Source organism: Lithobates pipiens, unplaced genomic scaffold (genome assembly GCF_037356315.1).
Source record: "Lithobates pipiens isolate NorthernLeopardFrog02 unplaced genomic scaffold, aLitPip1_a1.2 Scaffold_1, whole genome shotgun sequence".
In the NCBI taxonomy this organism is placed as follows: Eukaryota; Metazoa; Chordata; class Amphibia; order Anura; family Ranidae; genus Lithobates; species Lithobates pipiens.
The window spans coordinates 157,287,393-157,303,486 of NW_027507685.1; the positions used below are offsets into that span (position 1 = coordinate 157,287,393).

The window sequence follows — 16,094 nt, forward strand, 5'->3', positions numbered from 1 at the left end:
ATATTAGTCTGCAACTTCTCCTGAATGAAACATCCGTTGAACAGGACCTTGCTCTTACTGAGGATGACAGACTGGGATAAGACACTGGTGTTTACTCACAAAGCCTCCATATCTACCAAAGCTCAGGAGCATAATTATAAGATTATACCTGGATGGCGTAGACACCCTTCAGTCCTGAATAGCATTGATGTCTCTATACTAAGTTGGGGAAAAAAAATCCTTCAACTGTATCATAGATTGGATTCCTGGTGTAAACCGGTCAGCCCCCCCCCCCCCCCAGTTGAATGGACCTGTGAGATAAATTCAAATGGAACAGATGATCTCCTGGGAAAATGACAAATCAGGCACCTACAGTATTATGTGGACTGTGTTGAATTATTTTACATATTCCTCAGAATTCACCACTTAGGCCGCGTACACACGCGCGGACTGTTCGCCCAACTTTGTCCGCTGAACAGTGTTTGGGCGGACAGTCCGCTCGTGTGTGGGCTTTCAGCGGACAGTTTCAGCGGACAGTTTGACGAACAAGGTTTTACGGAATTTCCGAAAAACTGTCCGCTGAAACCTTGTTTCAGCGAACAGTCCGCTCGTGTGTAGGCTTGTTCGTCAAACTAAGTTCTGCGCATGCTCAGAAAGGATTTACACGCCGAAAGTTATAATGCAGTGTATAGGACGTCGTATTTTTCGTCCCGTCGTACGTGCCGTTCACGTCATCGCGCACGGTTTCAGCAAACTGTTCGTCCGTCGTGTGTGGCCATGTCCGTCCATGCTAATTTTGAGCGGACTGTTTGCCGAAACTGTTTGACGGACAAAGTTGGGCGAACAGTCCGCGCGTGTGTACGCGGCCTTACTTTTCTTAAGAGCCCTTCTCTATTCTACTATTACCCAACTGTTTATATCCTATCCTCTCCTCTTTCCTCCTTTCTCTTCTTTTCTTCGTATCCATCATTTGCTTGCTTATCATTGTCTAGTCACATGAGAATGTAATTGGCCTTATATTGCAGTTGCAGTAAATTTCTCTCATAAAACTATATTATCTTAAGTTTGTTTTTTCAATATTCTCCCTTATGAGTTAGGGTCTATTAACCCCTGAGGCTCAGAATATTTCCCATCTCGCCTTTACAGTTTGGATTACTATTTATAATTTTGTGACATTGTATTTATCATCTATTTCAAATGTCGCATTTCGTTTACACATACCCTGTGTTCATTTTCCTTGATTTGGATACAGAATATTGGCTAGATACCTTATTACATATCTCATGTAATCCATCTTTTAAATTGATATGTTCTATTTTGTACTGTTTGTATGTACAATAACTTTTAATAAATACAGATTAAACATAAAATATTAGTTTGCTACTCCTTTATAGCCTAATCATCTACTGGAGGCAGAGAGATGATCAAGTTATATTGCTTAATAGCAGGAGGGAAAACTGCAAGGATACATTTGTTTCTAATTCCTGGAGTTAGGACTTAATGATATAATAATGATTACAGAGCTGCATTTACTAAATTTTCAAATACTTTGACACAGATTGTGATGACAAGAGCATGGTAAATAAGAGGCCTGTGGTTAAGGCTGGGCCCCCTAACTACATGGGCCTTGAGACAGTTGCAGCATTTGTACCCGTGATGCCGCACACACACACGATCACATGGTGACCCTGCCCCTTATGATGTCACAGTCCCGGAGGATGCTGGGAATGTGACATCATAAGGGGTGGGGTCACCATGTGACATCACTGGTGACCCCGCCCCTTGTCCCTATATAAGTTGGCGCACAACACATCCCTGCCATTGCGGCCAGAGAGAGCGTTGGGTCAACATCGTAAGGAAGAAGAGAAGAAAAGAAGGCGGCGGTGGAGACAGAAGACCAGGCCAACACTATTAAAAGAGCTATAAGAAGATAACAGAGGCCCGGCAAGAAGAATCGAAGAGGGGAACAAGACCCCAGAAGAGCGGGACAAGAACCCGAAGTTGAAAGAAGACCCCCGGACGATGGCGAAGAAGAAAGCCGGACTCCCCCAAGACGGAAGAAGACCACTGGAGCCGTCTTATAAATTATTTTAAAAACTTGTGTTGTGTTTTTTTTATTTACACTTTTTTCATCAGGTGAATGGGTAGAGGTACATCATACCCCATACTCATTAACATAGGGTGGGGGCCAGTATCTGGGGGCCCCCTTATTAAAGGGGGCTCCCGGATTCCGATAAGCCCCCTGCCCGCAGACCCCGACAACCAACGGCCAGGGTTGTCGGGAAGAGCCCCTTGTCCTCATCAACATGGGGACAAGGTGCTTTGGGGTAGGGGGGCCGCAGGGCCCCCCTTTCCCCAAAAGCACCCCCCCATGTTGAGGGCACATGGCCTGGTATGGCTCAGGAGGGGGAGCGCTCGATTGTCCCTACCCACTTTCCTGACTGGCCGGGCTGCATGCTCGGATAAGGGTCTGCTATGGACTTTGGGGGGACCTCCACACCGTTTTTTTTCGGCATAGGGGTTCCCCTCTAAGTCCATAACAGGTGACGGGGCTCACGAGGTGTCAATCTCACTGATGGAGACGCCAACATGACTTCCTTCGCTAGTCCCATCTACCCGGAGCCACGTTCTCCGTGTGTGGGCAAGTCTGTTCATTTCAAAAGTCCGGCGGACTCCCGCCATAGTCTGACGGATTGTCTGCCGGAAAAGTCTGTTAGTGTGTGGGCAGGTCCGCTTGTTCGGAAAGTCCGGTGGGCCTCTGCTGAAAAGTCCGGCGGGTTGTCCGCTGGACTAGGTCCGCCGGACAGTCCGACCGTCTGTACGTGGCATGGTAGAGAGCTTCTGCTCAGTACAATGCAGTAAATGATGTATGCATGCAGTACGAAAAAATTTAATTTGTCTCTAGTTTGGATAACACCAATTCTAAACCTTCATTAGCTGACCATAAACATCTTTTATAACATCACTAAACTACAACTAGCTTCTCTGCAGTTTTACAGCAATCTACTATGGGTTAAGCTGATTTAGATCATCATGAACTCCTGCCAAGTTAAACTACTTTTTAATTTGCTCGTTTACAGAGCTTAGGCGTGTGAATGGCTGCGTGCAATGGACAGTGAGCTGGACACAGAGGGCTGGGCTAGAGGCATGCAGATGCTGGAGAAAGAAGGGGAGTTGAGGGGGTAAACCAGCTGTTCTCTTATATCTTATGCAATACCAGTACAGCTGTAATGTGCTTCTGATGTCTCATTCAGATGGTACTTGTCTGTCAGCAGTATGACTCTTGATGAAACCCCATAGTACGGTTATTGGACTGTCTATCCTTCCTAAAATCATTAATGGTGTTCCAGATTTTCACTTAGAGTTGCTAGAGAGCAAATTCTCCTGTTCAGTGACATTTATAGTTCCAGGGAGGAGATGCATAAAAAAACAGAAGGATTTCTGTATATGGCTGGGACCACACTATATGCTTCTGGGTGACATGAGGCAAAAACCCACTCGCTCATTTAAAAGAAACCTGTTATGAGAAGAATATGGAGGCTCACATTGCTTACCACCTTCTGAAAATGCTAGTTGCCCATCTCTGGCTGCAAAGCCTTCTGATACATTACGCTAAACCAAGCATGCAGATCAGGAATGTCAGAACACATCTACTTTCAAAGTTAGAAATGGCAGGGAGACGGGCCAATGTTATAATCATGGAGGACAATCACTATCCTGACAGTGATTGGGCAGATGGAACTGCACAATTAAGGCTAGTAATTTCTTGAACCTATTGCAGGACAACTGAGTTTTAAAATGGAAGCTACAACTAGAAATAATGCTCCATTGGACTTGCTAATTTCAAACACCACAGAGCTAAATGTATTAGTGGAAGTTACGGGTAACTTAGGTAACAGTGATAACAGAGTAATCATGTTTGCTGTAAATGATAGGAAAGAGACTTGGTGGGTTGGAAAAGAATATACAATTTTAAAATAATTAAACCCATTTAGTAGCATGCAGTATGGATTGCAGCTTAGTAAAGTTAAATTATTGTTCAAAGAACACTAAAGAAATGTGGGGGTGTTTTAAAGCATAACTCCACTTTTGTTGAGGAAAAAAAAACATTCCCCTCTGGGTCATCTATGTACAATACAAAACTTAACAAACTTTGTTGAAGATTCCTACCTTTTTTATTCTGAAGAAAACCGGGTGCGTTTGTCTGTATATATGTGGGGAAGTGAGTCTAATGGGAGTGGTTTCATAATTATCAATCAGCTGTGCAGCTGCAGGGCTCTAATGAGGAAATATGCTGGGTCTGCATTCCTTTAGATGTTATTTCCTATTGAAAGTATCCCACCAAAAATTTTATTTTTGTTGCAGGGGATGCCTGAAATCTGACTTGTATCTGAGGACAGACTTCTGTGAAAATTGGTGAACCAATCACACAAGCAAGAAATTATGTTTCTGGGGGGTGGTCAGTACGCATTCTGTGTATAGAACACCTCCAGGTAGCCATATTGCATTATATTTTCAGAAAATTAGCAAGCTGCACATTGAAAAGGAAAGGTAATTTTTAATAACTTTTAATAAGTAATTATTATTATTATTATTAACGATTTATATAGCGCCAACAGTTTATGCAGCGCTTTACAATGTATAGGGGAGACAACAAAAATTAAAGTACAATACAAAAGGTACAGGAGGGCCCCGCTCATAGAGCTTACATTCTAAAGGGAGGGGGTGGTGGTACAAAAGGTAATGGCTGTAGAGAATGATTTGATGGGGGCAGCTTGGGGACAGTTAGGTGGGTGTGGGATAGGCTTCCCTGAATAAATTAGTTTTCAGGGAACTCTTAAAGGTGGACAGGGTAGGGGCTGAGCGGACAGATTTGGGCAGGGATTTCCAGAGGATGGGAGAGGCTCTGGAGAAGTCTTGAAGGCGAGCATGAGAGGAGGTAACAAGGGAGCTAGAAAGCAGGAGGTTGTCGGAGGAGCGGAGGGGACAATTTGGGTGATATCTGCAGATGAGGTTGGTGATGTAGATGGGGGCGAGGTTGTGGATTGCTTTGTATGTTATGGTTAGCATTTTGAATTTTACACGGTGGGGTAGGGGAAGCCAGTGAAGGGATTGGCAGAGAGGGGCAGCAGTTATGGAACGATTAGTGAGGTGTATTAGTTTAGCAGCAGCATTCATAATAGACTGAAGGGGGGATAGCCTGCTTAAGGGTAGGCCATTAAGGAGAGAGTTGCAGAAGTCAAGGCGGGAAATAATCAAGGAGTGAACGAGTTGCTTTGTGGTATCATTAGTAATTCAATTACAAGTAATTCAATCACAATATGACTAGTGTCGCAACTGTATACACTATATTATTTTTTTTATTTGCTATTTTTTTTTCTCCCACAAAAGTGGAGTTACCCTTTATGGATATATTAAACAACATTCAGTAGTGCATTTCATTGGGTAACAAATAAAAAACACAAGTTAAAGCTGGGTGGCCAAATACTAAGCTAAAAAGGCATATAAATGAGAAAAAGGGGTCCGGTAAAATATATTGGCTATTTCAAAACTAAAAAAGAAAGAATGCAAAACACAAAGGCAACAAACTGAGAAACACATTTCTGAAGAGAGTAAAAACATTTTTTTTTTCATATCTATTAATAGTAAAAAGGCTAGGTCAGTGCATTCTGGCCCCATAAAAGATAATCATGGGAAGTTGGTCAAAACTGACATGGAGAAGAATACATTCTTATCATCAAGACCAGATGATATCCGAGAGTCCTCAAGGAGCTTAGCGATGTTATTGCCAGACCGTTGTTCCCAATTTTTAAAGGCAAACTTACTGACTGGAATGGTACCAACAGATTGGTGAAAGGCAAATGCAGTCCAGATATTCAAAAAAGAGCCAAGCTATAAACTATATTGTCAAAAGTATTGGGACACCTTTATATGAACTTTAATGGCTTCCCAGTCTTAGTCCATAGGGTTCAATATTGAGTTGGTACACCCTTTGTGGCTATAACAGCTTCAACTCTTCTGTGAAGGCTGTTCACTAAGTTTAGGAGTGTGTCTATGGGAATGTTTGATCGTTCTTACAGAAGTGCATTTGTGTTGTTAGGCACTGATGTTGTACAAGAAGGCCTGGCTCACAGTCTCTGCTTTAATTCATCCCTGCAGTGTTCTATCAGGTTAGGGTCAGGACTCTGTGCAGGCCAGTCAAGTTCCTCCACTCCAAACGGCTCATCCTTGTTTTTATGGACCTTGCTTTGTGCACTGATCCAAATCAAACTACAAGCCTTGCTAGAAGGCATAAATTTGGATAAAATCTTAGGAACAAAGAACACAGAGAAAAGATGGGTTTGCTTTAAGAGCATATTAAATAAGGGCATTAGCCAATGCATCCCACTGGATAATACATTTATAAGCGCGAACAAAAATCCTGGATGGCTTAACTCCAATGTAAAAATTCCAAAAATACAAGGTTGAGGGATCATCATCATCAGCATTCAGAATTTATAAAGAATGCAACAAGAAATGTAAGGGTGCAATAAGGAGGGCTAAGATAGAACATGAAAGACACATAGCAGAGGAGAGCAAAAAAAAATCCCAAGAAATTCTTTAAGTATGTAAACAGTAAAAAAAGGGAGGACAGAGCATATTGGCCCCATAAAGAATGAGGAAGGACATCTGGTTACAAAGGATGGGGAGATGGCGACGGTATTGAATTTATTCTTCTCCTCAGTCTTCATGAAGGGGCTTCAGTAACCAAAACTGCAATGTTTATCCTCATGACACATCACAGGAAGCACCTCCATGGTTAACAGAGGACAGAATTAAAATTAGACTTGGGAAACTTAACATTAATAAATCACCAGGACCAGATGGCTTGCATCCGAGGGTACTTAGTGAACTCAGTCAAGTAATTCCCAGACTATTGTTCCTAATTTTTACTGACAGTCTACTGACTGGAATGGTACCAGGTGATTGGAGAAAAGCCAATGTAGCACCAATATTTAAAAAGGGCCCAAAATACATCCCTGAGAATTACGGACCAGTTAGCCTAACATCAATAGTATGTGAACTTGGAGGGGATGATAAGGAACAATATACAAGATTTTAGTAATGAGAACGGTATCATTTGCAGTATGGATTCATGAAGAATCATTCTTGCCAAATCAATCCATTAACCTTGTATGAGGAGGCGAGTTGCCATCTAAATAAAGGAAGGCCCGTGGACATGGTGTATTTGGATTTTGCAAAAGCATTTGACACAGTTCCCCATAAACGTTTACTGTACAAAATAAGGTCCATTGGCATGGACCATATGGTGAGTACATGGATTGAAACCTGGCTACAAGGGTGAGTTCAGAGGGTGGTGATAAATGGGGAATACTTAGAATGGTCAGGGATGGGTAGCGCAGTTGCCCCAGGGTTCTGTGCTGGGACCAATCCTATTTCATTTGTTCATAAACAACCTGGAGGATGGTGTAAACAGTGAAATCTCTGTATTTGCGGATGATACTAAGCTAAGCAGGGCAATAACTTCTCCGCAGGATAAGAACTGAATAAATGAATGGTCAGCGGTGTACCCCAAGGTTCAGTGCAGGGACCCTTACTTTTTAATATCTTTATAAGTGATATTGGGTCTAGGATCATAAGTAACATGTCTTTGCAGATGACATTGAGCTATGCAGTGGAATAACATCCTTACAGGATGTCTCCAATTTATAAGCCGATCCTGAATGCACTGTCTAATTGGGCGACTATGTGGCAGATATGGTTTAATGTTGAGAAATGTAAGGTTATGCACTTGGGGACTAAGAATATGCATACATCATACATGCTAGGGGGAGTACAACTGGGAGAATCTGTGGTGGAGAAGGATCCGGGGGTTTTGGTATATCATAAGCTCAATAATTACATGCAATGCCAAGCTGTGGTTTCCAAAGCGAGCAAAGTCCTTTCTTGTATTAAGAGCGGTATGGACTCCAGAGAGAGAGAGATATCATTTTGCCCCTGTTCAAATCATTAGTAAGACCTCATATGGAATATGCAGTTCAGTTTTGGGCACCAGTTCTCAAAAAGGATAATCGGGGAACTGGAGAAAGTGCAGAGAAGGGCAACCAAACTGATAAGAGGCATGGAGGAGCTCAGCTATGAGGAAAGATTAGAGGAACTGAATTTATTCACTCTTGAGAAGAGGAGAATAAGGGGGGATACGATCAACATGTACAAATATATAAGGGGTCCATATAGTGAACTTGGTGTTGAGTTATCCTCTTTACGGTCAACAAAGAGGACAAGGGGGCACTCTTTACGTCTAGAGGAAAAGAGATTTCATCTCCAAATATGGAAAGGTTTCTTCACAGTAAGAGCTGTGAAAATGTGGAATAGACTCTCGCCAGAGGTGGATTGTTTTATGAAAGGCATGGATACTTTCCTAAGTGTACATAATATAACTGGGTACTAACAGTTATAGGTACAGTTAATCCAGGGAAAATCCGATTGCCTCTTGGGGGATCAGGAAGGAATTTTTTTCCCCTTCTGTAGCAAATTGGAGCATGCTCTGCTGGGGTTTTTTGCCTTCCTCTGGATCAACTGTGGGTATAGAATTGGGTATATTGGATAGCACAATATTTTTAATTATTTTATTTTTATGGTTGAACTGGATGGACTTGTGTCTTTTTTTCAACCTGACAATGTAACTATGTAATGGGGTGGGCAACTACATGGCAAATGAGGTTCAATGTATTAAAATGTAAAATAATGCATTTGGGTGGCAAAAATATGAAGGCAATCTATACACTGGGGAAAGAACCTCTGGGGGAATCTAGGGTGGAAAAGGACCTGGGGGTTCTAGTAGATGATAGGCTCAGCAATGGTATGCACCGCACCTAGAGTATGCAGTCCAGTTCTGGGGACCGGTCCTCAGGAAGGATGTACTGGAAATAGAGCGAGTACAAAGAAGGGCAACAAAGCTAATAAATGGTCTGGAGGATATTAGTTATGAGGAAAGGTTGCAAGCACTGAACTTATTCTCTCTGAATAAAAGTAAAAATATGATTTCAATATACAAATACCATACTGGTGACCCCACAATAGGGATAAAACATTTTCGCAGAATGGAGTTTAACAAGACTTGTGGCCACTCATTAAAGAGGTTTAACATTATATTACGTAGAGGGTTCTTTACTGTAAGAGTGGCAAGGATGTGGAATTCCCTTCCACAGGCGGTGATCTCAGTGGGGGAGCATCGATAGTTTCTAGAAACGATTAGATAAGCACTTGAACGACCGCAACATACAGGGATATACAATGTAATACTGTCATATAATCACAGTTTAGGGATGACCCCCTTCTTGTTCCAACATGACCGTGATGCCATTAAAGTTCATGTGTGTGTAAACGCAGGTGTCCCAATACTTTTGACAATATAGTGTATCTTCTGTGGCTACGTCAAATCCTTCTGTCTCTTCATGTAATTCCAGACAATCTCAATGTTGAGATCAGAGTTCCGTGGGGGCCAAACCAGGACTCCTTGTTCTTTACACTGAAGATAGATCTTAATAATTTTGGATGTATGTTTGGGGTCATTGTCCTGCATCTGAATAAGTTTGGGCCAATCATGCGCCTTCCTGATGGTATGACATGATAGAAGTCTGACATAAAACGGTCTTCCACAACCTCACCTTTGTAGCAGAGTTTGGCTGTTCCTCACCCAGTTTTTAGCCTCCTAACACAGCGGTTTATTTTTCAGTTAGTGACATACCATCTATCCAATCAGGCAGGCCCTTTCACTACATGAGGGGTGTCCTGTGGTCTGCATGTGACCCCAGGGAGTTTAACATGCAGCCTGAGCCTGTCTGAAGGGACACTGGGGAAGCCAGGCAAATGCATGTACGCTGGGGTGGCAGGGGAGGTAGTTTACAGGCGTTTTACAGGCGTTATTTTTAAATGCCTGTAAAGCATCTTCAGTGTGAAAGGGGTCCAACAGAAACCTGGTTTGGCAGCTCCTATTGCAGCGTTTTAACTGTATTCCCTATTTCAAAGAAACAGGTTCGGTAGAACGGGGGGGGGGGGGGGGCATGTATGTTAGGAGTGATTTGATGACATTACAAGGGAAGAGGAAGAATCCTTGTGGCTAGAGCTTCAAGAGAAAAAACGAATGGAAAAAGATTAGTGGGGTTATGCTACAGGTCCCCTAAACTGAAGGATGAAGAGGAGACCAATCTCCTTTCACAGTTAGAAATGGGGATGAGGCTGTGCAATATTATTATCATGAGGGACTTCAATTATACAGATACTGATTGAGCAATTCCATCTGCCCAGTCATCTATGGCTCGTCATTTCCTGAATGTCTTGCAGGACAATTTCATGTGTCAGATGGTAGATGCCCCAACTAGAAATACAGCTCTGCTTGACCTACTAATAACAAACAGCACAGGGGTACCTTGAGTAATAGTGATCTCAGGGTAGTTATCTTCACCGTAAATCATAGAAAAAGGAGACACGAGGCTAGGACAAAAAAGCCATTTTACCAAACTGCACTCCATACTTCATGATATTAGATGGGAGAATATCCTGGACACAAAAATTAAAGAAAAAAAGTGGGAGTGCTCAAAGAATATATTAAATTAGGAGTAATTAGCCTGTGTATTCTATTCAGCAACAAACAAAAAAAAATAAAGCCAAACCTGGGTGGCAAAATTCCAGCATAAAAGGCTTATTAACCGCCTCCCGACCGCCCCACATCGAGTTTGAGCGATGATATCTGAATGATATCCTCCACTACAGACATCATTCAGATGTCTTTTTCAGCCAGCGATTCCCTACACCATAAGGATCATCATAGTGGCTGTTCAGCCACTTCATTGTTCTTACAGGTGGCAAGAGGGGACATGCCCCCCCTCCTGCCGCCCTCCAGTGCTTTTAGCGACTCACCCCTGCCATCGGTGAGTCGGAGAAGGGAACCGCTGGCGCTGGATACTAACGATAGAGATTTCTGGCAGACCAGATGGTACCCGGAGTCTCTATGATCACGCCCGGTCTCTGCATTTGAAAAAATGGCGCTGCCTCGGCTGGGAAGCCGAGATCTTTTTTTTTTTTCTTTTTTTTTTCTTTTTTTGATTTTAGCCTTCCCAGCCTAGAGGTGAGAAGTGGGGACCTATTGACCCCAGAGCTCACTGTAAAGAGGACCTGTTATGCTTATTCCTATTGCAAGGGATGTTTACATTCCCTGTAATAGGAATAAAAGTGACAAAAAAAAAAGTTTTAAAAAGAAAGTGTCAAACTAGAAAAATAAAAGGAGAATTAACAATAAACAAAAAATGTAAAGCGCCCTTGTCCCCGTGTGCTCGCATGCAGAAGCGAACACATACGTAAATCGCGCCCACATATGTAAACTGTGTTTAATCCACACATGAGCTATTGCCACAAACGTTAGAATGAGAGCAATAATTCTAGCCCTTGACCTCTTCTGTAACTCAAAACATGTAACCAGTAAAACATTTTAAAGCGTGGCCTATGGGGATTTTTAACCACTTCAATACCAGGCACTTTCGCCCCTTCCTGCACAGGACAATTTTCAGCTTTCAGCGCTGTCACATTTTGAATGACAATTGTGCAGTCATGCAACTCTGTACCCAAACAAAATTTTTATAATTTTCTTCCCACAGACAGAGCTTTCTTTTGGAGGTATTTGATCAACTATGAGGTTTTTATTTTTTGCTAAACAAACTAAAATAGACCAACATTTTTGAAGAAAAAAAACGTTTTTCTTAGTTTGTCATAAAATTTAGTTTTCCATTTCACTGACAGGCACTGATGAATCGGCTCTGATGGGCACTGATAGGCACCGAAGAGGAGGAACTGATATGTACAATTGATGGGCACTGATAGGTACTGATCTGCAACACTGTGGGCACCAATAGGCGGCACTGATATGCAGTACTGATGGGCACTGATAAGTGGCTGTGATAGGCACTGGCAGGCGGCTGTGATGGGCAGCACTGACGATGAGGTACTGATCAGGTAATGACAGGTGTTACTGCTGGGCATTGATTGGCACTGTAATGGGCACTGATTGGCACTGTTGTGGGCTTTTCAGACTTTATTATTGGTGCACTGCTGGGCACTGATTGGCAGACGATTGGCACATTGATTATCAGCACAGAACCCCCTTCTGACAGGGAGAGCTGCCAATCATCTCTCCCTGTCAGCACGTACCGAGGAATGCCATTTACCGCCACTTCCGGGTTCACGCGATGGTCACAGCTGATCACGAGGTAAGAAGCCTCTGGCAGAGGCTTCTTATCACGATTGGAGATTAACATGCTGCACTCGCGATCGCCGCGCACGCCGGCATGTTATCCTGCTGGACGTAATATGACGCCCAGTTAGGATAGCAGAACCACTTCCAGCTCGTCATTCTGCTATAGGACGGACGGGAAGTGGTTACGTACCCATGTTTGACACCATTCAACTAGAGTGTGCAATTTTGAAGCGTGACATGTTAGGTATCTATTTGCTCGGCGTAACATGTTTCAAATTGTGCAAAAAAATTGGGCTAACTTTACTGTTTTTTTTAATGCATGAACTTTTTTTTCCAGCAAGTTATGTTTGTGTTGGTTTTTTATTAGGGTTATGTTTACACTATGCTGTGTATCATGTCCCTGTCCGATATACTGGAGGAGAGGTGGAAAGTTCCAGGTGACTTGAAGCTGCAATCCCATTTAGCTGTGTTGTTGTGGATCTTGAGAGTGACCAAAGAGCTAGGAAGGAGGACACAATGGGGCAAATGCTGTTCTACAGGTGATTAACTAGAGAACTGTTCATCAGGAGGCAAAAAAACAAGTCCTTCAGAAATGCGGGTCTGGTGTTTCTGATGAGTGCTGAATCTGAAGGGTAATTGTGTGCAATTAAAACTGTGGTTGCTGGGAGTACTTTTGTTGTTATCTGGTAACCCAGGATTGGGTGGATGAGCTGAGGCTGTACGTAAATATATACAAACGCAGTGTTGATATTTGTCAACAATAGTGTAATAAATGTGTCAGTTCTAAGAAGTTTCTAATCTTCACCAATCAAATCAGATTAACTAGATGGACTTGTGTCTTTTTTCAATCTAACTATGTAACTAATATTTGCCTTGAAGTCTGAATCTGACTGAAGATGGAGCAAATAGAAAGTGAGTAGATTGCAGAGCACCGACATCAGGGAACAGACATTCCCAATGAACATATGAGGATATGCGTGAAATCTAATTGTGGTACTCCGAGTTCAGATTACAGTAAACAAAGTGGAATTCCTGACTTACGCAAAATCTGCAGTATTTTCAGAATTAAACTATTGCTGGATGATTTCACCATTTAAATTAAATACGATAATACTGATAGAAAACGGGACCATAGACATTAATAGGGTTGCACTGCACAATCTCACCACAAGTAAAAATATATGAAAACAAGTAGGACATGCAGCAAATATTGTCAACACTTTATAACAAAGAGTTAGAATAAAATTTCGAAGAACTGTCCTTTCCATGGGGCTTCGACCAGCTTATTTCTTAGGGCCATACATCAAATTTGGGGGCAGAAGATTGTATAACATGACATGATTTAACAACACAATATACAACAACATGGATGTCAGTAATATATACATAAAGTGGCCTCTTAGGGAAGAGGATTTCCTGCAAAGGTCAGTGCTGCCCCTGGACCTATACTGTTGTAGTTACAGCACAGTCCACAATAGATAAATACGACCATTAATCTGTCACCAGTCAAGGAATTTAATGGCCTTATCTATGCTGGAAAAATACAATAATGGGAAAAAAGATGACAATTACTGCCAATGTGGAAATAAAGATGTACAATAATCCTTGGCTGATGGAGTAATCTCACTTTTCTGAAAGTTTGAAATAAATTTTATCCAACCACTTTGTATATAACGATGTCCCTTAATAGATGAGGAACACAGCAGGTAATGTGAAAGAGGATAAAAGAAAATGCATACTCACTCTGATGCCTGGAAGACCACTGAGACCTGGGGGCCCATCTTTTCCGACCAATCCAATGGCACCCTTTTCTCCTTTCTCCCCGTCTGGTCCCGGTTCACCCTTTTCCCCCTTTAAGAAGTAACCATAGAGGTGATTGCTGTACATTTCAATATACCCACTACCTATATTCTAGTGTAAACTTCCTTACTTTTGCAGCTAAATACTTCAGAAAATGTTTATAACCCATTTTTACAATAAAATATTGTAAATTGCAGTTTCTACTAGGGATGGGCGAACGGTTCGGCCCAAGCATAAGTTCGGGCTGAACATTGGTTGTTCAGATGTTCTGAGAACACCGAACAATATGCCATGTTCAGGGAAAAATTTGAAAGCCGCTAGAACACCGTTAAAGTCTATGGGACACTAACATGAAAAATCAAAAGTGCTCATTTTAAAGGCTTATATGCAAGTTATTGTCATAAAAAGTGCAATGCATCAATACAATTTTTTTTTCAAAAAACGCAGTTTTTTTTAAGGAGCAGTGATTGTTATTATGCTTAAAGTGAAACAATAAAAATGAAATATTCCTTTAAATAGCGTGCCTGGGGAGTGTCTATAGTATGTCTGTAAAGTGGCACATTTTTCCTGTGTTTAGAACAGTACTGTAGCAAGATGACATTTCTAAAGGAAAAATTGTCATTTAAAACTGATCGCGGCTGTAATGTATTGTCGGGCCCCGGCAATATAGATAAAACTCATTGAAAAAAAGGGCATGGGTCCCCCCCATTACTAGGCCCTTTGGGTCTGGTATGAATATTAAGGGGAACCCCGAAACCAAAAATGTAAAAAAAAAAATCCATACCAGGCCCTTTAGGTCTGGAATGGAAATTAAGGGGAACCCTGTGCCAAGTTTAAAAAGAAATGGCGTAGGGGTCCCCCCCAAAATCCATACCAGACCTGAATGATATGGATTTTAAGGGGAACCCTGCGCCAAAATTACGAAAAAAAAATGGCATAGGGGTACCCCCCAAAATCCATACCAGACCCTTATCCAAGAATGCAACCTGCCAGGCTGCAGAAAAAGAGCGCCCCCCCCCCCCCCGAACCGTACCAGGCCACATGCCCTCAACATGGGGAGGGTGCTTTGGCTTGTCCCTGTGTTGAAGGGGACAAGGGCCTCATCCCTGCAACCCTTGCCCAGTGGTTGTGGGGGTATGCATGCGGGGGGGCTTATCAGAATCTGGAAGCCCCCTTTAACAAGGGGGCCCCCAGATCCCAGCCCCCCATGTGAATTGGTAATGGGGTACATTGTACCCCTACCATTTCACAAAAAAAATAGGATTTTTATAACGGCTTACCTGTAAAATCCTTTTCTTGGAGTACATCATAGGACACAGAGCCTTATTTACTTAGTGGGTTATAGCTACCTTCAGGTGTTGACACTGGCACACCCAATAGAGGAAGTTGACACTCCTATTTAACCCCACCTCCTTCCAGGAGTACCTCAGTTTTTGTAGCCATCAATCTAAGCGATATACTTAAACCCCATAAAAGAAGAGGGGCGTGTCCTCTGTGTCCTATGATGTACTCCAAGAAAAGGATTTTACAGGTAAGCTGTTATAAAAATCCTATTTTCTTTATCGTACAGCATAGAACACAGAGCCTTAAGTATATACTTAGTGGGACATCCCATAGCAATGCTACTTGAGGAGAGGGAGACACAACCGTAGGGCACCCCCAGACCTTGAGGACTTATACTGCTGCCTGCAGCACACTGCACCCAAAGGCAATATCCTCATTCCTTCTTACATCCACTTGGTAAACTTTTGTGAATGTATGGACCAAAGACCAAGTTGTGGCCTTGCAGATCTGAGCAAAGGAGGTCTGGTGTCCAAGGAGCACTAACCGCTCTGGTAGTCTGTGCCTTAACTTGAATTAACTTACCCCTTAAATCATAAGTTTGAAGTATAACTTGCCGAATCCACTTAGCAACAGTGGATTTCAACGCTGCCTGTCCTTTTTTAGGACCCTCTGGTAGAATAACTAGACATCAGTCTTACGAATCTGAGCAGTTTTTTTAAAATAGATTTTCACTGCTCTCACTACATCAAGACAATGGAGTCACTTTGCTTCCCTGGAA

The 16,094-nt window shown here is 42.3% G+C and overlaps 1 protein-coding gene across 3 annotated transcripts in view; it reads right to left on the reverse strand.

Annotated features, from left to right (window-relative positions):
- COL27A1 (collagen type XXVII alpha 1 chain) overlaps positions 1-16,094 on the reverse strand; it is a 752,882-nt gene that overhangs the window by 193,349 nt on the left and 543,439 nt on the right. For all 3 annotated transcript variants that reach the window (XM_077478787.1, XM_077478785.1, XM_077478786.1), the window contains exon 37: positions 13,976-14,083. In XM_077478787.1, coding sequence (XP_077334913.1) covers positions 13,976-14,083 — 108 coding nt within the window. The remainder of the gene's footprint in view (positions 1-13,975; positions 14,084-16,094) is intronic.